The sequence below is a fragment of the Salvelinus namaycush genome, chromosome 2 (assembly GCF_016432855.1).
Source record: "Salvelinus namaycush isolate Seneca chromosome 2, SaNama_1.0, whole genome shotgun sequence".
NCBI lineage: Eukaryota > Metazoa > Chordata > Actinopteri > Salmoniformes > Salmonidae > Salvelinus > Salvelinus namaycush.
Window position 1 is genome coordinate 1562866 of NC_052308.1, and position 25993 is coordinate 1588858.

Consider the following 25993-nt stretch of genomic DNA (forward strand, 5'->3'; position numbering starts at 1 on the left):
TCAACATTTGTGATTGAACTACTTCCAACAGCATTGTTCATTTCTGACAGTGTTGACATATCAAACACCTAACTGGCTTTGTACACTACTGAGTCAAACCAAGCTGTTCTGTGCTGGCCTAGATACGCAGCCACCATTGTGGTTGTAACCGTGCTGAATAAGAGCCAGCTGTTTGGTTAGGTTTGCTATGGAAGTCTGAAAATAGGTTGATACGGTGGGGGTTTATACAACAGAAACAAGCTGGATGAAACATATTAGGAACAAGTGGAAATGGTTTGGTACCATGTGAAACAATCAAACGTCTGTATGACCGGTAGGAGCAGTAGTGCTAGTGTCTTTCTCTTGGTCACTGTCCCAGATTAGACCAACACTATTTGTTACATAGCCGTATTTACATCTGTATGTGGACATCGTGTAGGTCTGAGAGTTCCAATTTCTTTATTTGAAACTTTTTAAAGTCCACTAGTTGTTTTATTTTCGATCTTTTTTTTTTACCTCTTCGTCGATGACCATTCAGTGAACTTATACGTTATACGTTGTCGTGACTTCCTACTTCCTATTTCGGGGAGCGCTGCCTAGCCAATCGATTCATGAAGCAACAGGTTACCGTGGCGATGATGACCACGCCCACAAACAAGGCAGAGGACACGCCCACAACCAAGGGGATGAGGAGCAGGTCGGCCGCTGCAGAGACAGAGAGAGAAGAGAGGAGAGAGAGGAGATAGAGAGGAGGGAGGAGAGACAGAGAGAGAGAGAGAGAGGAGAGAGAGGAGGGAGGAGAGAGAGAGAGAGAGAGAGAGAGGAGAGAGAGGAGGGAGGGGAGGGAGGGGAGATAGAGAGGAGGGAGGGGAGATAGAGAGGAGAGAGAGGAGATAGAGAGGAGGGAGGGGAGATAGAGAGGAGGGACGGGAGATATAGAGGAGGGAGGGGAGATAGAGAGGAGGGAGGGGAGATAGAGAGGAGATAGAGAGGAGGGAGGGGAGATAGAGAGGAGAGAGAGGAGATAGAGAGGAGGGAGGGGAGATAGAGAGGAGAGAGAGGAGATAGAGAGGAGGGAGGGGAGATAGAGAGGAGAGAGAGGAGATAGAGAGGAGGGAGGGGAGATAGAGAGGAGAGAGAGGAGATAGAGAGGAGGGAGGGGAGATAGAGAGGAGAGAGAGGAGATAGAGAGGAGAGAGAGGAGATAGAGAGAGGAGAGAGGAGATAGAGAGAGGAGATAGAGGAGATAGAGAGGAGGGAGGGGAGATAGAGAGGAGGGAGGGGAGGAATGAGTTAGTCAAGTTCAGAAAACGACTAACTTTCCTCATAAACCGTTTAATTTACCATTGGGAGTATTAGACAGGATGCCAGTATTAGACAGGATAGGTTAGCCATGTTTCAAAGAAGACTATCTATGATACCTAATAACTGTTGGCTAACAGCCTCCAAAAGACAGTGAGTGGGAGAGTGAAAACACAAGAGACATACAGACACTTCCTGACAACCATCAGTGATTCACAGAGCCACTCTTTTGTATTAGGAACTGATGATGAGTGTGTCTGCAGTGATTCGTCACCACTCGCTGTATGTAAAATAGCTAGCAGTCCCAGACCCAGTGACACTCACCTCTGGCGTACAGGTAGACCCTGACACCCTCTGACTGGGCCTTGGCCCCGGTGTTGTACCATCCTCCATGGGGGTCTTGTCCCCACACCTCAGCCTGGCAGACAAACAGGCCCTGGTCCTGGTCCTGGGCGGAGAAGATCCTTAACCTGTAGGTGCCTGGAGACACCCGGTCCATACTGACCTGTAGTCCATAAAGGACCACAACGGAAGTCATTTAGCAGATGTATTTTAGTATTTTAGCAGACGCTGTTATCTAGAGAAATACAGTGCATTCAAATAAGGTAGGTAAGACAACCACATACTAGTCATTACAATTGTTTTATCTTTGATATACTTTATTGTGTTATCCTTGATAGTTTTCTTAAAATTGACTGCATGTATTTTTTTTAAACTGCCAAATAAATTGAACCAATCACCTCAGAGCTGTGGTTCTTATATGGCCTGGACAGGCCCTCATAGGTAAGAGAGGCTAACACCGTCCCCTTCTCCTCTACTGACGGCTTGTCACCACCCTTCTCTATGATCACACCCCCTGCTGTAGCCCCACCCTCCTGGGCCGGGAGGACCGCCCTCTGCAGCCATTGGACCTCCACCTGTGCAGGGCCGGTGGTTACCACGGATACGTTGCAGAGCAGGGTGACGGTATCACCTCTCTTCAGGAGGGGGCCGCGGGGAAGGTTGGCTACTGCTGACACCTTGACCTCTGTAGGGACACAGGGACAGAGAGAGAGAGATGCTTACACCTTGACCTCTGTAGGGACACAGGGACAGAGAGAGAGAGATGCTTACACCTTGACCTCTGTAGGGACACAGGGACAGAGAGAGAGAGATGCTTACACCTTGACCTCTGTAGGGACACAGGGACAGAGAGAGAGAGATGCTTACACCTTGACCTCTGTAGGGACACAGGGACAGAGAGATGCTCGTCATTCAATTAGGTTCAATTAGCATCAACTTACATCGTTAACATAGGTTCAATTCAATTAGGTATTTGGTTGTTAATTCAATCAAACCACGTCATGGCAATGCTCATGTTAATGTAGTATCTTTGTTTACAGACTACTGCCCAACCTCGTAGAAGGTCAAGTGGTTTTAGTCTCTTAGCTTTACCAGGACAACTTCCAGAATCCTGACTTAACTTGTATAGATATCCACTGGCTGTAGTCCCCCAGGATCCCCCTCTGCCAGAGGGGTGCAGTTACTTACTCATCCCTCATGGATTTAAACACACTGGATTGCTGTTAAGTAGATTGGGGGAGTTTTCTCCATTATACCAAAACATCTTTTTTAAATCCATGAGGAGGAGTGAACTAGGCCGCAGTTTGTGGGGAGAAGGTGCTTTTGTGTCTGTCTTTTCTCTTACCTTTGGTCTTGAGGTTGACGGCGACCCCCTCTGACCTCTGTGTGAGGGTAGCAGCACTGGAGGGTCCCGGGTTAAGCCTCCCAGCGTAGACGCTCACAGCACAGCGGTACACCCCCGTGTCAGCTGGGTGGGCAGAGAACAACCTGAGAGAGTACCGTCCCTCCACCTCCTTCTCCATGGAACCCCCTCCACTCCGACCCCCCCGGCTGGAGTCATCCCCCCAGCTCACCACCCCGTCTGGCCCGTACCGGGCCACCTCCACCTGGGAGAGGGGACAGACAGAGATAGAGGTAGACAGAAAGGTTAACCTGAGTTGTGTTTGGAAAACGACTAGCCAATCAAGCATTATTTACTTTACGATCCTAAATAACTGTTGACCAATAGCCTTCCTGGCTCCAAATAATATGTTTTATCTACAATTGGAAGCATTACATACTATCAATAGCAGCAGCAAATAGCTGAATAATTTGCCAAAGTTTTCAATTTCATAATTAAAAAGACAAAAGTGATAAAAGAATTGGACAACTGTAAGGACTTCCTTAGCGGGCTAAAAGGAAGATCCTAATAACCAATAACAATAATCAATACCAACCTCCACACCTCCACCCGTCAATGCCCTGTCCTCGCTGCTCACAGTGCCCCTCCTCATCCACTGAACCAGCAGGCCCGAGCGGCCCCCAGGGGCCAAACCAGACACCTCGCAGGTCAGAGTGAGGGGGGAGCCTAACTGGAGAGTTACCTCACCTCGCGGAGTGGACGTAACGGTCAGGGAGTCAGCTAGAAGGAGGGAGGAGGGAGTAAGGGAGGAGGAAGAGGAGGGAGAGGAGGGGGTAAGGGAGGAGGAAGAGGAGGGAGAGGAGGGGGAGGAGGGGGTAAGGGAGGAGGAAGAGGAGGGAGAGGAGGGGGTAAGGGAGGAGGAAGAGGAGGGAGAGGAGGGGGTAAGGGAGGAGGAAGAGGAGGGGGTAAAAAAGGAGGAAGAGGAGGGAGAAGAGGAGGGGGTAAAGGAGGAGGAAGAGGAGGGAGAAGAGGAGGGGGTAAAGGAGGAGGAGGATGAGGGAGAGGAGGGGGTAAAGGAGGAGGAGGATGAGGGAGAGGAGGGGGTAAAGGAGGAGGAGGATGAGGGAGAGGAGGGGGTAAAGGAGGAGGAGGATGAGGAGAAAGAGGAGGGGGTAAAGGAGGAGGAAGAGGAGGGAGAAGAGGAGGGGGTAAAGGAGGAGGAGGATGAGGGAGAAGAGGAGGGGGTAAAGGAGGAGGAGGATGAGGGAGAGGAGGGGGTAAAGGAGGAGGAGGATGAGGGAGAGGAGGGGGTAAAGGAGGAGGAGGATGAGGGAGAGGAGGGGGTAAAGGAGGAGGAGGATGAGGGAGAGGAGGGGGTAAAGGAGGAGGAGGATGAGGGAGAGGAGGGGGTAAAGGAGGAGGAGGATGAGGAGAAAGAGGAGGGGGTAAAGGAGGAGGAAGAGGAGGGAGAAGAGGAGGGGGTAAAGGAGGAGGAGGATGAGGGAGAGGAGGGGGTAAAGGAGGAGGAAGAGGAGGGAGAAGAGGAGAGGAAAAAATAAACAAGAAGTACATGATTTAAAATGTGTTCGCTCTGCATTCAAACAAACTTCATTTGTTAATTGTCACTGTTAATAAAGGTTTATTTGCATATAGCAAGTTCTCCCACTGAAGTTGAATGCATCTCAAAATGTATACTAAAAGAGGATGCTCGTAAGATCTCATCTATAAACAATACACTCTGAAAACTATGTTAGCTATTTCATGAAACGTTTCAGTTCAGTTTATAAATCTATTCTTAACTGTAATCTGTCCAACAACAACACAGAGAGGAGAAAAGCAGGTCTATTGTCTAACAGACTATAATAGAATGAAGTAGAGCTGTGTCTGGCTGACACGATAAGACCCTCAGTGGGGAACTATAAAACTGTAACTTCTACTACAGTGCAACTGTTACATTCTGCTGTGCTCTCACCCCCCACACCCCACAGCTCTAAAACACACCCCACAGCTCTAAAAAACACACCACAGCTTTAAAACACACCCCACAGCTCTAAAACACACCCCACAGCTCTAAAACACACACCACAGCTCAAAAACACACCCCACAGCTCTAAAACACACCCCACAGCTCTAAAACACACCCCACAGCTCTAAAACACACCCCACACACCACAGCTCTAAAACACACCCCACACCCCACAGCTCTAAAACACACCCCACACACCACAGCTCTAAAACACACCCCACAGCTCTAAAACACACCACAGCTCTAAAACACACCCCACAGCTCTAAAACACACCCCACAGCTCTAAAACACACACCACAGCTCTAAAACACACCCCACAGCTCTAAAACACACCCCACAGCTCTAAAACACACACCACAGCTCTAAAACACACACCACAGCTCTAAAACATACACCACAGCTCTAAAACACACCCCACAGCTCTAAAACACACCCCGCAGCTCTAAAACACACCCCACAGCTCTAAAACACACCCCGCAGCTCTAAAACACACCCCACAGCTCTAAAACACACCCCACAGCTCTAAAACACACACCACAGCTCTAAAACACACCCCACAGCTCTAAAACACACCCCGCAGCTCTAAAACACACCACACAGCTCTACAACACACCACAGCTCTAAAACACACACATATTGATAATAGTATGGGGTCAGCCACAGTGCAGCGCCCCTGAAGCTAATGTCTCCGTTTCCCATTGTTGTAGAATGTCAGTAATGATGATGATGTCATGAACTATCAGTACTGGATAGGCCTACAGCACTAGATACCATTAGGTCTACTGGGGTGCTAATGGGATCTGTGGCCAAGCTAGTAACAGCATCCGTTACATTACGTTTTAGTCATTTAGCAGATGCTCTTATTTAGAGCCACGCACAGCCAGTGTCCCAACATCTCTTGTCTCTGAAAAGCCCACATACTCCACAGACAGACAGTGTCCCAACAGCTCTTGTCTCTGAACAGCCCCCATACTCCACATACAGACAGTGTCCTAACAGCTCTTGTCTCTGAAAACCCCCCATACTCCACAGACAGACAGTGTCCTAACAGCTCTTGTCTCTGAAAACACCCCATACTCCACAGACAGACAGTGTCCTAACAGCTCTTGTCTCTGAAAAGCCCCCATACTCCACAGACAGACAGTGTCCTAACAGCTCTTGTCTCTGAAAAGCCCCCATACTCCACAGACAGACAGTGTCCTAACAGCTCTTGTCTCTGAACAGCCCCCATACTCCACAGACAGACAGTGTCCTAACAGCTCTTGTCTCTGAAAAGCCCCCATACTCCACAGACAGACAGTGTCCTAACATCTCTTGTCTCTGAAAAGCCCCCATACTCCACAGACAGTGTCCTAACATCTCTTGTCTCTGAAAAGCCCCCATACTCCACAGACAGACAGTGTCCTAACATCTCTTGTCTCTGAAAAGCCCCCATACTCCACAGACAGACAGTGTCCTAACAGCTCTTGTCTCTGAACAGCCCCCATACTCCACAGACAGACAGTGTCCTAACAGCTCTTGTCTCTGAAAAGCCCCCATACTCCACAGACAGACAGTGTCCTAACATCTCTTGTCTCTGAAAAGCCCCCATACTCCACAGACAGTGTCCTAACATCTCTTGTCTCTGAAAAGCCCCCATACTCCACAGACAGACAGTGTCCTAACATCTCTTGTCTCTGAAAAGCCCCCATACTCCACAGACAGACAGTGTCCTAACAGCTCTTGTCTCTGAACAGCCCCCATACTCCACAGACAGACAGTGTCCTAACAGCTCTTGTCTCTGAACAGCCCCCATACTCCACAGACAGACAGTGTCCTAACAGCTCTTGTCTCTGAAAAGCCCCCATACTCCACAGACAGACAGTGTCCTAACATCTCTTGTCTCTGAAAAGCCCCCATACTCCACAGACAGTGTCCTAACATCTCTTGTCTCTGAAAAGCCCCCATACTCCACAGACAGACAGTGTCCTAACATCTCTTGTCTCTGAAAAGCCCCCATACTCCACAGACAGACAGTGTCCTAACAGCTCTTGTCTCTGAACAGCCCCCATACTCCACAGACAGACAGTGTCCTAACAGCTCTTGTCTCTGAAAAGCCCCCATACTCCACAGACAGACAGTGTCCTAACATCTCTTGTCTCTGAAAAGCCCCCATACTCCACAGACAGTGTCCTAACATCTCTTGTCTCTGAAAAGCCCCCATACTCCACAGACAGACAGTGTCCTAACATCTCTTGTCTCTGAAAAGCCCCCATACTCCACAGACAGACAGTGTCCTAACAGCTCTTGTCTCTGAACAGCCCCCATACTCCACAGACAGACAGTGTCCTAACAGCTCTTGTCTCTGAACAGCCCCCATACTCCACAGACAGACAGTGTCCTAACAGCTCTTGTCTCTGAACAGCCCCCATACTCCACAGACAGACAGTGTCCTAACATCTCTTGTCTCTGAAAAGCCCCCATACTCCACAGACAGACAGTGTCCTAACATCTCTTGTCTCTGAAAAGCCCCCATACTCCACAGACAGACAGTGTCCTAACAGCTCTTGTCTCTGAACAGCCCCCATACTCCACAGACAGACAGTGTCCTAACATCTCTTGTCTCTGAAAAGCCCCCATACTCCACAGACAGACAGTGTCCTAACATCTCTTGTCTCTGAAAAGCCCCCATACTCCACAGACAGACAGTGTCCTAACATCTCTTGTCTCTGAAAAGCCCCCATACTCCACAGACAGACAGTGTCCTAACAGCTCTTGTCTCTGAACAGCCCCCATACTCCACAGACAGACAGTGTCCTAACATCTCTTGTCTCTGAAAAGCCCCCATACTCCACAGACAGACAGTGTCCTAACAGCTCTTGTCTCTGAACAGCCCCCATACTCCACAGACAGACAGTGTCCTAACAGCTCGTCTCTGAAAACCCCCCATACTCCACAGACAGACAGTGTCCTAACAGCTCTTGTCTCTGAAAACACCCCATACTCCACAGACAGACAGTGTCCTAACAGCTCTTGTCTCTGAACAGCCCCCATACTCCACAGACAGACAGTGTCCTAACAGCTCTTGTCTCTGAAAAGCCCCCATACTCCACAGACAGACAGTGTCCTAACAGCTCTTGTCTCTGAACAGCCCCCATACTCCACAGACAGACAGTGTCCTAACAGCTCTTGTCTCTGAACAGCCCCCATACTCCACAGACAGTGTCCTAACATCTCTTGTCTCTGAAAAGCCCCCATACTCCACAGACAGACAGTGTCCTAACATCTCTTGTCTCTGAAAAGCCCCCATACTCCACAGACAGACAGTGTCCTAACAGCTCTTGTCTCTGAACAGCCCCCATACTCCACAGACAGACAGTGTCCTAACAGCTCTTGTCTCTGAACAGCCCCCATACTCCACAGACAGACAGTGTCCTAACAGCTCTTGTCTCTGAACAGCCCCCATACTCCACAGACAGACAGTGTCCTAACATCTCTTGTCTCTGAAAAGCCCCCATACTCCACAGACAGACAGTGTCCTAACATCTCTTGTCTCTGAAAAGCCCCCATACTCCACAGACAGACAGTGTCCTAACAGCTCTTGTCTCTGAACAGCCCCCATACTCCACAGACAGACAGTGTCCTAACATCTCTTGTCTCTGAAAAGCCCCCATACTCCACAGACAGACAGTGTCCTAACATCTCTTGTCTCTGAAAAGCCCCCATACTCCACAGACAGACAGTGTCCTAACATCTCTTGTCTCTGAAAAGCCCCCATACTCCACAGACAGACAGTGTCCTAACAGCTCTTGTCTCTGAACAGCCCCCATACTCCACAGACAGACAGTGTCCTAACATCTCTTGTCTCTGAAAAGCCCCCATACTCCACAGACAGACAGTGTCCTAACAGCTCTTGTCTCTGAACAGCCCCCATACTCCACAGACAGACAGTGTCCTAACAGCTCGTCTCTGAAAACCCCCCATACTCCACAGACAGACAGTGTCCTAACAGCTCTTGTCTCTGAAAACACCCCATACTCCACAGACAGACAGTGTCCTAACAGCTCTTGTCTCTGAACAGCCCCCATACTCCACAGACAGACAGTGTCCTAACAGCTCGTCTCTGAACAGCCCCCATACTCCACAGACAGACAGTGTCCTAACAGCCCCCATACTCCACAGACAGACAGTGTCCTAACAGCTCGTCTCTGAAAACCCCCCATACTCCACAGACAGACAGTGTCCTAACAGCTCTTGTCTCTGAAAACACCCCATACTCCACAGACAGACAGTGTCCTAACAGCTCTTGTCTCTGAACAGCCCCCATACTCCACAGACAGACAGTGTCCTAACAGCTCTTGTCTCTGAAAAGCCCCCATACTCCACAGACAGACAGTGTCCTAACAGCTCTTGTCTCTGAACAGCCCCCATACTCCACAGACAGACAGTGTCCTAACAGCTCTTGTCTCTGAACAGCCCCCATACTCCACAGACAGTGTCCTAACATCTCTTGTCTCTGAAAAGCCCCCATACTCCACAGACAGACAGTGTCCTAACATCTCTTGTCTCTGAAAAGCCCCCATACTCCACAGACAGACAGTGTCCTAACAGCTCTTGTCTCTGAACAGCCCCCATACTCCACAGACAGACAGTGTCCTAACAGCTCTTGTCTCTGAACAGCCCCCATACTCCACAGACAGACAGTGTCCTAACAGCTCTTGTCTCTGAACAGCCCCCATACTCCACAGACAGACAGTGTCCTAACATCTCTTGTCTCTGAAAAGCCCCCATACTCCACAGACAGACAGTGTCCTAACATCTCTTGTCTCTGAAAAGCCCCCATACTCCACAGACAGACAGTGTCCTAACAGCTCTTGTCTCTGAACAGCCCCCATACTCCACAGACAGACAGTGTCCTAACATCTCTTGTCTCTGAAAAGCCCCCATACTCCACAGACAGACAGTGTCCTAACATCTCTTGTCTCTGAAAAGCCCCCATACTCCACAGACAGACAGTGTCCTAACATCTCTTGTCTCTGAAAAGCCCCCATACTCCACAGACAGACAGTGTCCTAACAGCTCTTGTCTCTGAACAGCCCCCATACTCCACAGACAGACAGTGTCCTAACATCTCTTGTCTCTGAAAAGCCCCCATACTCCACAGACAGACAGTGTCCTAACAGCTCTTGTCTCTGAACAGCCCCCATACTCCACAGACAGACAGTGTCCTAACAGCTCGTCTCTGAAAACCCCCCATACTCCACAGACAGACAGTGTCCTAACAGCTCTTGTCTCTGAAAACACCCCATACTCCACAGACAGACAGTGTCCTAACAGCTCTTGTCTCTGAACAGCCCCCATACTCCACAGACAGACAGTGTCCTAACAGCTCGTCTCTGAACAGCCCCCATACTCCACAGACAGACAGTGTCCTAACAGCCCCCATACTCCACAGACAGACAGTGTCCTAACAGCCCCCATACTCCACAGACAGACAGTGTCCTAACAGCCCCCATACTCCACAGACAGACAGTGTCCTAACAGCCCCCATACTCCACAGACAGACAGTGTCCTAACAGCCCCCATACTCCACAGACAGACAGTGTCCTAACAGCCCCCATACTCCACAGACAGACAGGGATGTACCAAGTGGTTGGACCGTCAGGTTGCCAATCTCCAGGGTCCTCTGAGCGATCTTCTGCCACGCTCCATCAGGGTCCAGGATCCACTGCGACGCCTCACAGAAGTAGGCCCCTGAGTCCTCCGGGGCCACGGCGCTCAGCCTCATCACGTAGACATCTCTCCCTCCATCTCCACTCTTCTTCACCAGCGTTATCTCTCCATCGTCATATCTCTTCTGGTAGGAGTCCCCTCGGCCAGGAGTCACGCTCAGTTCCTTATCGATAGCTATGATTTCTCTCGGTGTCCCCGACCCCGACCCGCTACCACCGACACGCACGCCGAACGTGATGGACAGGTGGGTGTGCTGTTTTGATTGGACGGCGGCGGAGCAGGTGAGAGTTATCTCCGCACCCTCTGGCACGGGTTGGCCAGTCAGAGACCGGGAGTAGCTAATCAGGAGAGTGTCTGGAATCACTGGAGAGAGAGAGACAGAAAGAGAGAGACAGAGAGACAGAAAGAGAGAGACAGAGAGACAGAAAGAGAGAGACAGAGAGACAGAAAGAGAGAGACAGAGAGACAGAAAGAGAGAGACAGAGAGAGAGACAGAGAGACAGAAAGAGAGAGACAGAGAGAGAGAGATGAGTTATTATTACATTACTGAGAGACAGAACAGGGAACAGATAGATATGATTACATACAGAAGGTAATTCCTATTAGATTTTTGCTATAGCAAAGGATGTGTAGAGGTTAGGGTCACTCAGAGGAACACTGCTTCGGTGACAGATTATAAGTATGTTATTATAGTACATTGCAGGGGAAAGGTCAGAATAGATTGTAGATAAGAATATAATTTCTAGTCCAATTTTTTTTTTCTGTGTAAAAATGTAATTACACGTAATAAAGAATAGCGTGGACCTAGATCAGTAAAGAATCGTGTGGAAAAGTATGTGGCCGGTGCCAATCAGATTTGTGTGATAGAACAAGGCAAGACACATTCTCAACCACACTGTCAGAGAGAGAGAACAAAGTCCACAAAATAACACAGACAGCCTAACTAGGAACCAGGAAACAGGAAAAGGAGGACAGAAAAGTAAAAGAGCTGGTCTAGGATCAGGGCCTCCCTGTCCATGTGATCTAAAAGGACCAGTATTCAGTCATAGTGCTGATCTAGGATCAGGGCCTCCCTGTCCATGTAATCTAAAAGGACCAGTATTCAGTCAAAGAGCTGGTCTAGGATCAGGGCCTCCTTGTCCATGTGTAATCTAAAAGGACCAGTATTCAGTCAAACAGCTGGTCTAGGATCAGGTCCTCCCTGTCCATATGTAATCTAAAAGGGATCCAGATTCACCACTCGTCTTGTGAGACGCTTTGTGAATCCAGGCCCAGACCTACCGACCTTTGACAGCGACCGAGGCACTGTAGTTGCCTTGGTATTTGGAGTCTGTGCTGGGTGTGTAACACTCGTATCGTCCCTGGTCATCTGCGCGTAGCCTCTGGAACACCAGCCTGGCCTTGTCCCCCGAGTCCCTCTCCACCCTCACCTCCCCGGACCTCACCCGCGCCTGGAAGGACAGAGTTAGATTAGAGCTGCACGATGTGGCTAATAATCAAACTGCCATTTTTAAACCAAATTTTGCGATTACGATTTTACTTGTGATTTTGATTAAAACACTTGGAACTGTTATAATTAGTATTTCAATTCTGTAGTTGGTGTTGTCTTGACAACCAATGACAAAGACAGGTACAGTAGAGGTTGTTGTGACAGGGTAGGAACCAAAGTGTTGGTCAGAGTTTACCAAGGGACCCTTATTACATGTGAATTTTACATGAATTGTGTAAGAAAATAAGGACTTTGCATAGATCAATTTCGATGAATTGTGCAGCCTTAAGTTAGTTTAATTGATTAGTCAAAATAAACACATTTAAGAGATATTTTCCATTGGTGAACAGAGATGTGAGTTTAAATAATTTCACGTACAGCTAAAAGTTACCCAACAGCCCCAATAGAGAAGTAAGCATACGGTACATAGCTAGCATACCTGCACGCCCACCTGTTCCTGTACTTTGATGGAAAACTCAGATTCATTAGTTTAAAATGAACATAGATGTCTGGCAGCTAGGGCCAACTAGTCCTAACCATCTAGACCAAATCAATTCTGAAAAAGCCTGTGTTGAACTCCTCCCTACCTGGAAGGGTGCGTAGGGAAACCCAGGGTCCCTGGTGGAGATCACCCCCATCTGTCTCCCCTGGGAGTCCTCCCTGTACAGGAACCACTCAAAGTCCTGCGTTCGGGAACCCTCGTAGCCTGATACAGCACAGGGGATGGAGAGGGAGAACCCTGCCACGCGGTATAGGGGTCCGGAGGGAAGGGTTACCTCGCGACACAGGGTGTACTGGAACACTGGAGAGAGAAACAGGAAGAAAAGAGAGATGGGAGAGAGAGAGAGAGAGAGAGAGAGAGACAGAGAGAGGGAAGAGGAGATGAGAGGAGGAGAGGGACAGAGAGAGAGAGAGAGTAGGGCAGAGAGAGATGGGGAGAGAGAGAGTGGGGCAGATAGAGATGGGGAGAGAGAGAGTAGGGCAGAGAGACAGAGAGAGAGAGAATAGGGCAGAGAGAGATGGGGCAGAGAGACAGAGAGAGAGAGTAGGGCAGAGAGAAGGAGCGATAGAGAGAGAGAGACCATTGTAAATACAACCCATATTTATGTTTATTTATTTTCCATATTTGCACATCGAGAGAGAAGGGAATGTACAGTACCAGTCAAAAGTTTGGACACACCTACTCTTTATTTTGTTCTTTATTTTTACTATTTTCTACATTGTAGAATAATAGTGAAGACATCAAAACTATGAAATAACACATATGGAATCATGTAGTAACCAATAACGTGTTCATCTTTTAGATTCTTCAAAGTAGCCACCCTTTGCCTTGATGACAGCTTTGCACACTCTTAACCAGCATGGCTACCACAGCATTCTGCAGAAATACACCATCCAATCTGGTTTGCGCTTAGTGAGACTATAATTTGTTTTTCAACAGAACAATGACCCAACACACCTCCAGACTGTGTAAGGGCTATTTGACCAAGAAGGAGAATGATGGAGTGCTGCATCAGATGACCTGGCCTCCACAATCACCCAACCTCAACCCAATTCAGATGTTTTGGGATGAGTTGGACCGCAGAGTGAAGAAAAAGCAGCCAACAAGTGCTCAGCATATGTGGGAACACCTTCAAGACTGTTGGAAAAGCATTCCAGGTGAAGCTTGTTGAGAGAATGCCAAGAGTGTGCAAAGCTGTCATCAAGGCAAAGGGTGGCTACTTTGAAGAATCTCCAATATAAAATATATTTTGATTTGTTTAACACTTTTTTGGTTACTACATGATTCCATATGTGTTATTTCATAGTTTTGATGTCTTCACTATTATTCTACAATGTAGAAAATAGTTTTAAAAAATAAGCAAAACCCTTGAATGAGTAGGTGTGTCCAAACTTTTGGCTTGTACTGTATGTCATGTCAGTCACGCTGTGTAGGTTTGGTATGTTCAGTGACACACCACCAGTCAATACACTGACAGACCGGCTGAACCAATATGTAGGCTATTGTACAGAAGATCAATATGTTACTTAGCCCATTATAGAAAGATGGAATTTAATCTAGCTTCAGGCATGGGTACATTTTTGTTTTATTCATTGGTTTGCTGGGACATGTTATTCACATCACATAATTGCACAATTAAAATCATAGTAATATTTATTTATTTATTTCACAGCACAAGACTACATATCCTGTCATGTCAATATACTTCCTCTAACTTCTACAAAATAGTTTTGAGGTCAGACAAAACCATGTTCCAGTTCCAGTTCTTTAGTTCCAGTTCTTTAGTTCCAGTTAGTGACAGTCTAAAACTAGAAACTTCCTTATCGACACTTCCATTTCCTTAAACTATTCTAATACAACACAGTGTGGTGTAAAGCAGATACATTCATGTTGGGACAGAAATGTCCCTGTTCGATGAGGAGAAACATGTCTCCAGAGTGAGACACTGAAACTCTGGAAGCAACCATGACACATAACCTAAATCTCCTAAATGAGATGCCGACATAGTGCGGTGACATAGTGCGGTGACATAGTGCGGTGACATAGTGCGGTGACATAGTGCGGCGACATAGTGCGGCGACATAGTGAGGTAACCTGCGCAGGTACGAACAACAACTTACTACACAACGTAGATGGAACGTTGGGGGTGGATTGGATGACGACTCATGGGAAACTCACATCTCGCGCTGCCCAAATAATCTACCAGCCGATCCAGAACAACTAGAAATACAGGTGCAGGGTGCATTTCAACCCAGGCCTGGGAACCTGTCAGAGCCTGTAGCTAATATGAGGTATAGGTTCTAGTACATGCTAATACACATAACAAAGGCGTGAATTAAACAGCAGGCCTAGAGATAATGAGCTGGTAGAGAGACTGGGACAGAGAACAGGGCTTAAGAGGATCAGGATGTCTAATTAACATAAGGCTGTAAGACTGATAGGGCTGGTCTGGAGCATAGACTGACTGTATATGTCAGCGCTGAGGTGCAGTCACTTCCGCCACTTCTGTCTGTCTGCATATACAGTCAGTCAGTCAGTCAGTCTGTCAGTCTGTCAGTCTGTCTGTCTGTCTGTCTGTCTGTCTGTCTGTCTGTCTGTCTGTCTGCATTCAGCCAGGGTAGTATAATAGATAATACATGTCCTATAATAATGATATTATTCTGTGAGAACCCTCTCAGCTCATGTTTTCATGTGTAGATTAAATTCCCGTGCTGAGAGAGAGACTAGTGCAATAGGAGACTGGGCTGTAAATGCACCGACCACTAATAAATGTCGAAAGGGCTTAAAGCGAGTTGTAGAAAATTTTAAAAAAAAAACTCTATATGTCAGATGACAACCACAGATCTCTACTGATATCCAACGCATGCAATAATGCGAACATTAATCAGAACATATGCCAGGCTGCGATGGGACAAAATGTTACCTCACCATACAATAGCCCAACTGACAGATGGCACACGGTTTTAGGGCACGTAGTACGAAACATTAGCAGGTAGGCCTAGTAGCTAGGTTAGAGAGCGTTCTGAGAAATGACTCACCCCATTGTAAACAGATGAGAGCTGCTGTCCGTCGCCACGAAGCCATCATCATCCGTCCCGATGCCCCGCTGCAGATGGATTATGTCGATTCAAATTCCTCTACTCGTCTCTGTGGTTGTATCGGAATACATTCCCTCTCTCGTTCAGTTCAATCAATGAGACATCAACATCAATGTAACGTTGCATCCACTTGACATTACATTATGGAACGTTAAAATATCCGATAGGCTACAATGCAATGTTGATTTAGTAGTCCCGATGTTTAGCTAGCTAGCCAACCATTCAAGCTAACAATATTCATCCACTGTAGCTATTACACATTCAGTACATTCAATTTATCTTACATTAGAATGCCGTCTCTGTAAACCGGAATAGCCTAAAAAATATTTCGCACACGTAATGACCAATTCATTTTTTCTCTAGCTAAATATTTGCCTAAGCACCCTTTTTCATCAAACATGCTTTACGAATGCAATCGCTGTTGGTATCATAGGGGGCAAGGGGGGGGGGGGCAAGGGGGGGGGACTCCGTAGTGTAGGGAGGGGTTTCTGGCAAGGAAAACCATCAAATAGAAGACAGCGAATCATTGGCAGACAAAACAATAGATTACATTTTAAGCCAATGAAAACTGAATGCGCTGAAATTGGTTAAACCAATCAGCTCGTCCATATAGCTCCGAATCGGCGCCAGAATCTAGGGCGGCCCCGCCTCCCCTTGTCCACTGTTTTGTATGCAACATAGAGAATGATAGAGAAGCATCCCTATATTGTTCCGATTATGGCGTCTGTGAACCCACTTGCAGCGCCGTTGAGGCAATCTCCATTTAGAAGCAGTTAATTTTTCTTCACGATTGTCTGATCCCTCCTGATGACACGGTTGAACATGACTCCAACAGGGTCATCAAGAGGGATCAGAAATAAAGCTGGAAGACCCACGCAGTTGACTACATTAAAATGGTGGAAGCCTTCTGTGACGCTGGCCATGCTAAAATTGTATTTTGGCTACTAGACGCCACTATCATCCTTTATGGAATGCAATGACCGATGTATCCTGCCAAATGCATTATTTCCATAAGAAAAACACTATTGTTCCAATCATTATGGGAGAAACAGGCTTAAACACAGACGGTGTCCCAAACCTACAACGATGTTGCCTTTAAAGGCAGGACGTTAAAATCGTCTCTCCCATTCCCAAAAATAAGACCACAGACTGGGCCTTAACTAGAACGTTACTATTATCACAATAAGCATTGTAATAATGACGTGATAATGTTAATAAGACCACTAAATATAGGATGTTTCCTTAGAACTAATTGTAACAGCACCAGATATTACAGACAGGGACTCGTAACAGCACCAGATATTACAGACAAGGACTAGTTGTAACAGCACCAGATATTACAGACAGGGACTCGTAACAGCACCAGATATTACAGACAAGGACTAGTTGTAACAGCACCAGATATTACAGACAAGGACTAGTTGTAACAGCACCAGATATTACAGACAGGAACTAGTTGTAACAGCACCAGATATTACAGACAAGGACTAGTTGTAACAGCACCAGATATTACAGACAGGAACTAGTTGTAACAGCACCAGATATTACAGAGAGGAACTAGTTGTAACAGCACCAGATATTACAGACAAGGACTAGTTGTAACAGCACCAGATATTACAGACAGGAACTAGTTGTAACAGCACCAGATATTACAGACAGGAACTAGTTGTAACAGCACCAGATATTACAGACAGGGACTCGTAACAGCACCAGATATTACAGACAAGGACTAGTTGTAACAGCACCAGATATTACAGACAGGGACTAGTTGTAACAGCACCAGATATTACAGACAGGAACTAGTTGTAACAGCACCAGATATTACAGACAGGGACTAGTTGTAACAGCACCAGATATTACAGAAAGGAACTAGTTGTAACAGCACCAGATATTACAGACAGGAACTAGTTGTAACAGCACCAGATATTACAGACAGGGACTAGTTGTAACATCACCAGATATTACAGACAGGGACTAGTTGTAACAGCACCAGATATTACAGACAGGAACTAGTTGTAACAGCACCAGATATTACAGACAGGGACTAATTGTAACAGCACCAGATATTACAGACAGGGACTAGTTGTAACAGCACCAGATATTACAGACAGGAACTAGTTGTAACAGCACCAGATATTACAGACAGGGACTCGTAACAGCACCAGATATTACAGACAGGGACTAATTGTAACAGCACCAGATATTACAGACAGGGACTAGTTGTAACAGCACCAGATATTACAGACATGGACTAGTTGTAACAGCACCAGATATTACAGACAGGAACTAGTTGTAACAGCACCAGATATTACAGACAGGAACTAGTTGTAACAGCACCAGATATTACAGACAGGGACTAGTTGTAACAGCACCAGATATTACAGACAGGAACTAGTTGTAACAGCACCAGATATTACAGACAGGGACTAGTTGTAACAGCACCAGATATTACAGACAAGGACTAGTTGTAACAGCACCAGATATTACAGAAAGGAACTAGTTGTAACAGCACCAGATATTACAGACAGGGACTAGTTGTAACATCACCAGATATTACAGACAGGGACTAGTTGTAACAGCACCAGATATTACAGACAGGAACTAGTTGTAACAGCACCAGATATTACAGACAGGGACTAATTATGGTGGCACCAGATGACTAATTGTAGGTCTATGCCTATAGATGTGTAACGGTTGTCTTCCTCTTCTGATGAGGAATATGAAGGATCAGACTAAAATGCAGCGTGGTAAGTGTCCATGTTACTTTAATATAACAGAACACGAAAAAAGACAAAAATAACAAAAAGAATGACAAAGAAAACCGAAACAGTCCTGAATTGTGAAACAAACACAAAAACAGGAAACAACTACCCACAAACACAGGTGGGAACAGGCTACCTAAGTATGGTTCTCAATCAGAGACAACGATTGACAGCTGCCTCTGATTGGGAACCATACTAGGCCAAACACAGAAATACAACACATAGAACAAAACATAGAATATAGAACATAGAATGCCCACCCCAACTCACGCCCTGACCAAACCAAAATAAAGACATAAAAAAGGAACTAAGGTCAGAACGTGACAGTACCCCCCCCCCCCCCCCCCCCCCAATCCGGCCGCAAAACCTGAACCCATAGGGGAGGGTCTCGGTGGGCATTACACCGTGGTGGCGGCTCTGGTGCGGGACATAGACCCCACTCCACCTTAGTCCTGGCCCACTTATGTGGCGCCTCTGGAGTGGCGACCCACGCCACCGACCCCGGACTGGGGACCCTTACAGCGGGCCCCGAATAGGCGGGAGACTCTGGCAGCGCCGGACAGGCGGGAGACTCTGGCAGCGCCGGACAGGGGGGAGACTCTGGCAGCGCCGGACAGGCGTGTCACGGAGCTGACTTTTGCCCGTCGCCTGCAGCAAAAGCCTCTATCCCGTCCTCTGGCTAGGCCCTTTGCGTGAGTGGCCCTTTGCGTGAGTTGGCTTTGTTCCTTAGTTCGCGTTGTCACTCCCTTTATAATTCTATTGTGGGCTCTTAGAGTATTATATTTCTTCTAACTACTCAAATTTATACTAAGATCTCCTTTAACCACCTGTCCTTTTTATTTATTTATATATCAATACCTAATAATCTCTGTTGATTATTATGCTCGTCAGCTAGTAGTCACTTGGAAACTAGTATTGTTATATGTGGGATGTAAATTCTAATCCCTGATATACTTGTTATTGTCCACACAATTAAGTATTCTTTAGTGCTATAGCCTTAACCTATAACCAGTGTCACTTTCTGTTCAGTGAGAGTGTCAAAGGTGTTTTCTCTCCAGAGCGTTAAACTGGCCTAGTTGTCAAAGTTTCTAGCTTTTATTAAATCACTCTGTTTTTTGTCTTATACATGTTATCACACTTCAATGGTTATACAGTTTTCATTAATACAACAATAGTGCTCAATCAATCCTTAATACACTTTATACTATTGCCAGATAATATTGCAAATCTTTAAATGCGTTAACACTTCTAACAATATTGACTAAATAGCAAAATAGTTCAATTACCTTAAATGCTCAGCCCCTTGGTCACTTTCCTGTAATTGGTATTCTCACAGCAATAATGCTAGATTCCGAATTCCAATATCTTAATACTATTCACTTCCAACCCTGTGTATAGACTCAATATATTGTAACTGGTATTTGGCTGTTTCCTTTTATTGCTAATCACTTCTGGACCTGATGTGTCACTGTGTGAATGCCGCTTTGTCCGCAATCAAGAGGTGTCTAGACCCCTGTGTTTCGGAGACTCAGGTTCGGGTTCACATAGTTCAACCAGGTAGATTCAGATAGTGATCCATAAAGTACTTAGGCAAAATTATCCAGTTCTCAAATATTGTTCTAGTCCAACAAAAAGAGTATAGTGCAATAGTAAATTTACCTATGATGATTCTCCATATGAAGTCTGTCTCATATGTCAGTGAGGATCATGGTTCTCTCATGATCTCTGTTCTCTTTATATACTTTTTTTTACAGGGGAAGTTCCCAAGGTTCTGGGCCTCTGTCTAAACGTTAGACTACTATTGCGCAATCTTAGACTTCAGTTAGTGCACTTAGCTATAACTCAAGCTTCCTGTTCCAAATCTAGGTCATGCAATACTGAAGCCCACATTGCTGCTTCCGTGTTACTGTCGGCTGATTCTACTTGATGATACCAGCTGGTTGTTTCTTCCACTGGAGGTGGTGTGTCCAGGGTCAGCAGTGAGAAGTCTATGATGGGTATCTCTTCTGCTTCCCCCTGTTGTCCAGTTTCTGCAGGTGTAGTCCATGGTTCCAAGAGGTCCCATGGATGCCCTGTGTTGTTGTCCTCACTTCTTGATGGAGTGGGCAGATCCTTTTTGGCTTTTGTCACAGGCGGGAGACTCTGGCAGCGCCGGGACAGGCGGGAGACTCTGGCAGCGCCGGGACAGGCGGGAGACTCTGGCAGCTCCGGACTGACGGGAGGCTCTGGCAGCTCCGGACTGACGTGCGGCTCTGGCAGCTCCAGACTGACGGGCGGCTCTGGCAGCTCCGGACTGGAGAGAGAACCTGGAGGGAGGAGACGGAGAGACAGCCTGGTGCGTGGGGCTGCCACAGGACCCACCAGGCTGGGGAGACCTACAGGAGGCCTGGTGCGTGGAGGAGGCACCGGATAGGCCGGGATGTGGGGGAGCACTGGAGCTCTGGTGCGCAGCCTTGGCACCACTCCTCCAGGTTGGATGACCACTTTAGCCCGGACCATCCAGAGTGCAGGAACAGGTTGAACCGGGCTGTGGGGGAGCACTGTAGAGCTGGTGCATACCACTCGCACCTCTCCCTTAGGCTTAATGCCCACATTCGCCAGGCACGAGCAGAGTGCAGGCTTAGCACGCACTGCACCCTCCCAGCGCCCCAGAGACACAGCACGCAGAGCCGGTGCAGGATACCCTGGGCCGAAACGGCGTACCGGGGACCAAACACGCTGAGCCGGCACAATACGCCCTGGCTGAATGCCCACTCTCGCATGGCACTTGCGGGGGGCTGGCCTATAGCGCTCCGGGCTAGGAGCGCGTACTGGCGACACCGTGCGCTTGACCGCATAACACGGTGCCTGACCAGTACTGAGCTTCTTCCGGTAAGCACGGGGAGTTGGCTCAGGTCTATCGCCTGACTCCACCAATCTCCCCGTGTGCCCCCCACAAAAAATGTTTTGGGGTTGCCTCTCGTGCCTGTTGCGCTGCCTTACCTCATATCGCCGCTGCTCAGCTTTAGCTGCCTCCAGTTCTTCTTTGGAGCGGCAATATTCCCCAGCCTGTGCCCAGGGTCCCTTACCGTCCAATATCTCCTTCCATGTCCATTTCTCCAGATTGCACTACCACGCTGCTTGGTCCTTGGTTGGTGGGTAGTTCTGTAACGGTTGTCTTCCTCTTCTGATGAGGAATATGAAGGATCAGACCAAAATGCAGCGTGGTAAGTGTCCATGTTACTTTAATATAACAGCACATGAAAAAAGACAAAACTAACAAAGTGAATGACAAAGAAAACCAAAACAAACACAAACACAGGAAACAACTACCCACAAACACAGGTGGGAACAGGCTACCTAAGTATGGTTCTCAATCAGAGACAACTACCCACCACCACAGGTGGGAACAGGATACCTAAGTATGGTTCTCAATCAGAGACAACGATTGACAGCTGCCTCTGATTGGGAACCATACTAGGCCAAACACAGAAATACAACACATAGAATATAGAACATAGAATGCCCACCCCAACTCACGCCCTGACCAAACCAAAATAAAGACATAAAAAAGGAACTAAGGTCAGAACGTGACAAGATGACTAATTGTAGACTTAATGTCTTAAATCAGTTCTACCAAATTTCTATCAACATGTTAAATGTGCAACCAGAGGTAAACAAATTCTAGATCACCTGTACTCCACACACAGAGACTCGTGCAAAGCTCTCCCTTGCCCTCCATTTGGTAAATCCGACCACAACTCTTTCCTCCTGATTCCTGCTTACAAGCAAAAATTTAAGCAAGAAGCACCAGTGACTCGGTCTATAAAAAAGTGGTCAGATGAAGCAGATGCTAAACTACAGGACTGTTTTGCTATCACAGACTGGAACATGTTCCGGGATTCTTCCAATGGCATTGAGGTTTACACCACATCAGTCACTGGCTTCATCAATAAGTGCATCGAGGACGTCGTCCGCACAGTGACTGTACGTACATACCCCAACCAGAAGCCATGGATTACAGGCAACATTCGCACTGAGCTAAAGGGTAAAGCTGCCGCTTTCAAGGTGCGGGACTCTAACCCGGAAGCTTACAAGAAATCCTCCTATGCCCTGCGACAAACCATCAATCAGGCAAAGCGTCAATACAGGGCTAAGATTGAATCATACTACACCGGCTCCGACGCTTGTCTTATGTGGCAGGGCTGGCAAACTATTACAGACTACAAAGGGAAGCACAGCCGCGAGCTGCCCAGTGACACGAGCCTACCAGACGAGCTAAATCACTTCTATGCTCGCTTCGAGGCAAGCAACACTGAGGCATGCATGAGAGCATCAGCTGTTCCGGACGACTGTGTGATCACGCTCTCCGTAGCCGATGTGAGTAAGACCTTTAAACATGTCAACATACACAAGGCTGCGGGGCCAGGCGGATTACCAGGACGTGTGCTCCGGGCATGTACTGACCAACTGGCATGTGTCTTCACTGACATTTTCAACATGTCCCTGACTGAGTCTGTAATACCAACATGTTTCAAGCAGACCACCATAGTCCCTGTGCCCAAGAACACTAAGGCAACCTGCCTAAATGACTACAGACCCGTAGCACTCACATCTGTAGCCATGAAGTGCTTTGAAAGGTTGGTAATGGCTCACATCAACACCATTATCTCAGAAACCCTAGACCCACTCCAATTTGCATACCGCCAAACAGATACACGGATGATGCCATCTCTATTGCACTCCACACTGCCCTTTCCCACCTGGACAAAGGGAACACTTATGTGAGAATGCTATTAATTGACTACAGCTCAGCGTTCAACACCATAGTACCCTCAAAGCTCATCACTAAGCTAAGGATCCTGGGACTCAACACCTCCCTCTGCAACTGGATCCTGGACTTCCTGACGGGCCGCCCCCAGGTGGTGAGGGTAGGTAGCAACACATCTGCCACGCTGATCCTCAACACTGGAGCTCCCCAGGGGTGCGTGCTCAGTCCCCTCCTGTACTCCCTGTTCACCCACGACTGCATGGCCAGGCACGACTCCAACACCATCATTAAGTTTGCAGACGACACAACAGTGGTAGGCCTGATCACCGACAACGACGAGACAGCCTATAGGGAGGAGGTCAGAGACCTGGCCGGGTGGTGCCAGAATAACAACCTATCCCTCAACGTAACCAAGACTAAGGAGATGATTGTGGACTACAGGAAAAGGAGGACAGAGCACGCCTCCATTCTCATCGATGTGCCTGTAGTGGAGCAGATTGAGAGCTTCAAGTTCCTTGTTGTCCACACCAACAACAAACTAGAATGGTCCAAACACACCAAGACAGTCGTGAAGAGGACACGACAAAGCCTATTCCCCCTCAGGAAACGAAAAAGATTTGGCATGGGTCCTGAGATCCTCAAAAGGTTCTACAGCTGCAACAGAGGGTAGTGAGTACGGCCGAGTACATCACTGGGGCTAAGCTGCCTGCCATCCAGGACCGGTTTCAGAGGAAGGCCCTAAAAATTGTCGAAGACCCCAGCCACCCCAGTCATAGACTATTCTCTCTACTACCGCATGGCAAGCGGTACCGGAGTGCCAAGTCTAGGACAAAAAGGCTTCCCAACAGTTTTACCCCCAAGCCATAAGACTCCTGAACAGGTAGTCAAATGGCTACCCGGACTATTTGCACTGTGTGTGTGTGTCCCCAACCCCTCTTTTACGCTGCTGCTACTAGATTTACTAATTGTAGTCCTATGCGTATAGATTATTAATTGTAATTCATTGATGTACTTCATACCACTCAACACCTCTGAAATGATACCTGCACAGTGACGTCATGTGTGTCCATGAATAACTATGATAAGAAACATAAGATATATAGAGAGTTCACTGTTAAATACAACCACTAGATGGCGACATTCACTTCAAATGATTAAACAGTAGCTTCTGCTTGCTTCTGTGCTTCCACTGTGGTGTGTAAGGACTTCCTTGCTCTCCCTGTCCCAGAGCAGCAGAGATGAAGTCAACAGAGCTCACTCTGTTAACGGACAGACAGTGCCCATAGCCCTGTGCCCCCTGTATGTCCCCCCCCTGTATGTCCTCCTGTCTAGATGGAAACAGACACAGCAGGACCATGGGCGTGGCGGTGGTGATGACTTCACAATGTGTCTCCGGGGTTCGGTGGTTGGGTTCTAGCGCTCCGCTCTGTAGAGAGGGGAAGTCGTTATGGGGTATTCCGGATTAACAAGCTACGGCTTGCCGCTTGGATCTGACGACGCTTACTCAAGCAGCAGCACACAGCACCCACTGGGCACTCACTGGTTGAATCAACGTTGTTTTCATGTCATTTCAATGAAATTAAACCACCGTGGAATAGATATTGAATTGACGTCTGTGCCCACTGGGCCGTGACCTGTACAGCAATAACAGGCTAGTTGGGAACATTTTATACTAGCCCGTTGGTAGTAATAGTAGTAATACCATAGTAGTAGTAGTACCATAGTAGTAGTAGTACCATAGTAGTAGTAGTAATAGTAGTAATACCATAGTAGTAGTAGTAATAGTAGTAATACCATAGTAGTAGTAATAGTAGTAGTAATAGTAGTAGTACCATAGTAGTAGTAATAGTAGTAGTAATAGTAGTAATAACATAGTAGTAGTAGTAGTAATAACATAGTAGTAGTAGTAGTAATAACATAGTAGTGGTAGTAGTAGTAATACCATAGTAGTAGTACCATAGTAGTAGTAACATAGTAGTAGTAATAGTAGTAGTAATAGTAGTAGTAATAGTAGTAGTAATAGTAGTAGTAATAGTAGTAATACCATGGTAGTAGTAACATAGTAGTAGTAGTAGTAATACCATAGTAGTAGTAATAGTAGTAATAACATAGTAGTGGTAGTAGTAGTAATACCATAGTAGTAGTAATAGTAGTAATACCATAGTAGTAGTAATAGTAGTAGTAATAGTAGTAATAACATAGTAGTAGTAGTAGTAATAACATAGTAGTAGTAATAGTAGTAATAACATAGTAGTAGTAATAGTAGTAATAACATAGTAGTGGTAGTAGTAGTAGTAACATAGTAGTAGTAATAGTAGTAATACCATAGTAGTAGTAATAGTAGTAGTAATAGTAGTAGTAATAGTAGTAATAACATAGTAGTAATAGTAGTAATAACATAGTAGTAGTAATAGTAGTAATAACATAGTAGTAGTAGTAGTAGTAATAACATAGTAGTAGTAATAGTAGTAATACCATAGTAGTAGTAATAGTAGTAGTAATAGTAGTAATAACATAGTAGTAATAGTAGTAATAACATAGTAGTGGTAGTAGTAATAACATAGTAGTGGTAGTAGTAGTAGTAACATAGTAGTAGTAATAGTAGTAATACCATAGTAGTAGTAATAGTAGTAGTAATAGTAGTAATAACATAGTAGTAGTAATAGTAGTAATAACATAGTAGTAATA

The 25993-nt window shown here is 46.6% G+C and overlaps 1 protein-coding gene across 1 annotated transcript; it reads right to left on the reverse strand.

Annotated features, from left to right (window-relative positions):
- Positions 1 to 462: 462 nt before the first annotated feature.
- Positions 463 to 16212, reverse strand: igsf8 (immunoglobulin superfamily, member 8). Its single transcript, XM_039006376.1, has 9 exons — positions 15734 to 16212; positions 12781 to 12995; positions 11990 to 12155; positions 10618 to 11067; positions 3561 to 3745; positions 2969 to 3230; positions 2022 to 2308; positions 1606 to 1786; positions 463 to 684 (listed from the first exon to the last, which is right to left on the reverse strand). The coding sequence occupies exons 1-9, from the start codon at positions 15783 to 15785 to the stop codon at positions 557 to 559; spliced, it is 1926 nt and encodes a 641-aa protein (XP_038862304.1). The 5' UTR covers positions 15786 to 16212; the 3' UTR covers positions 463 to 556.
- Between the last annotated feature and the right edge of the window lie 9781 nt (positions 16213 to 25993).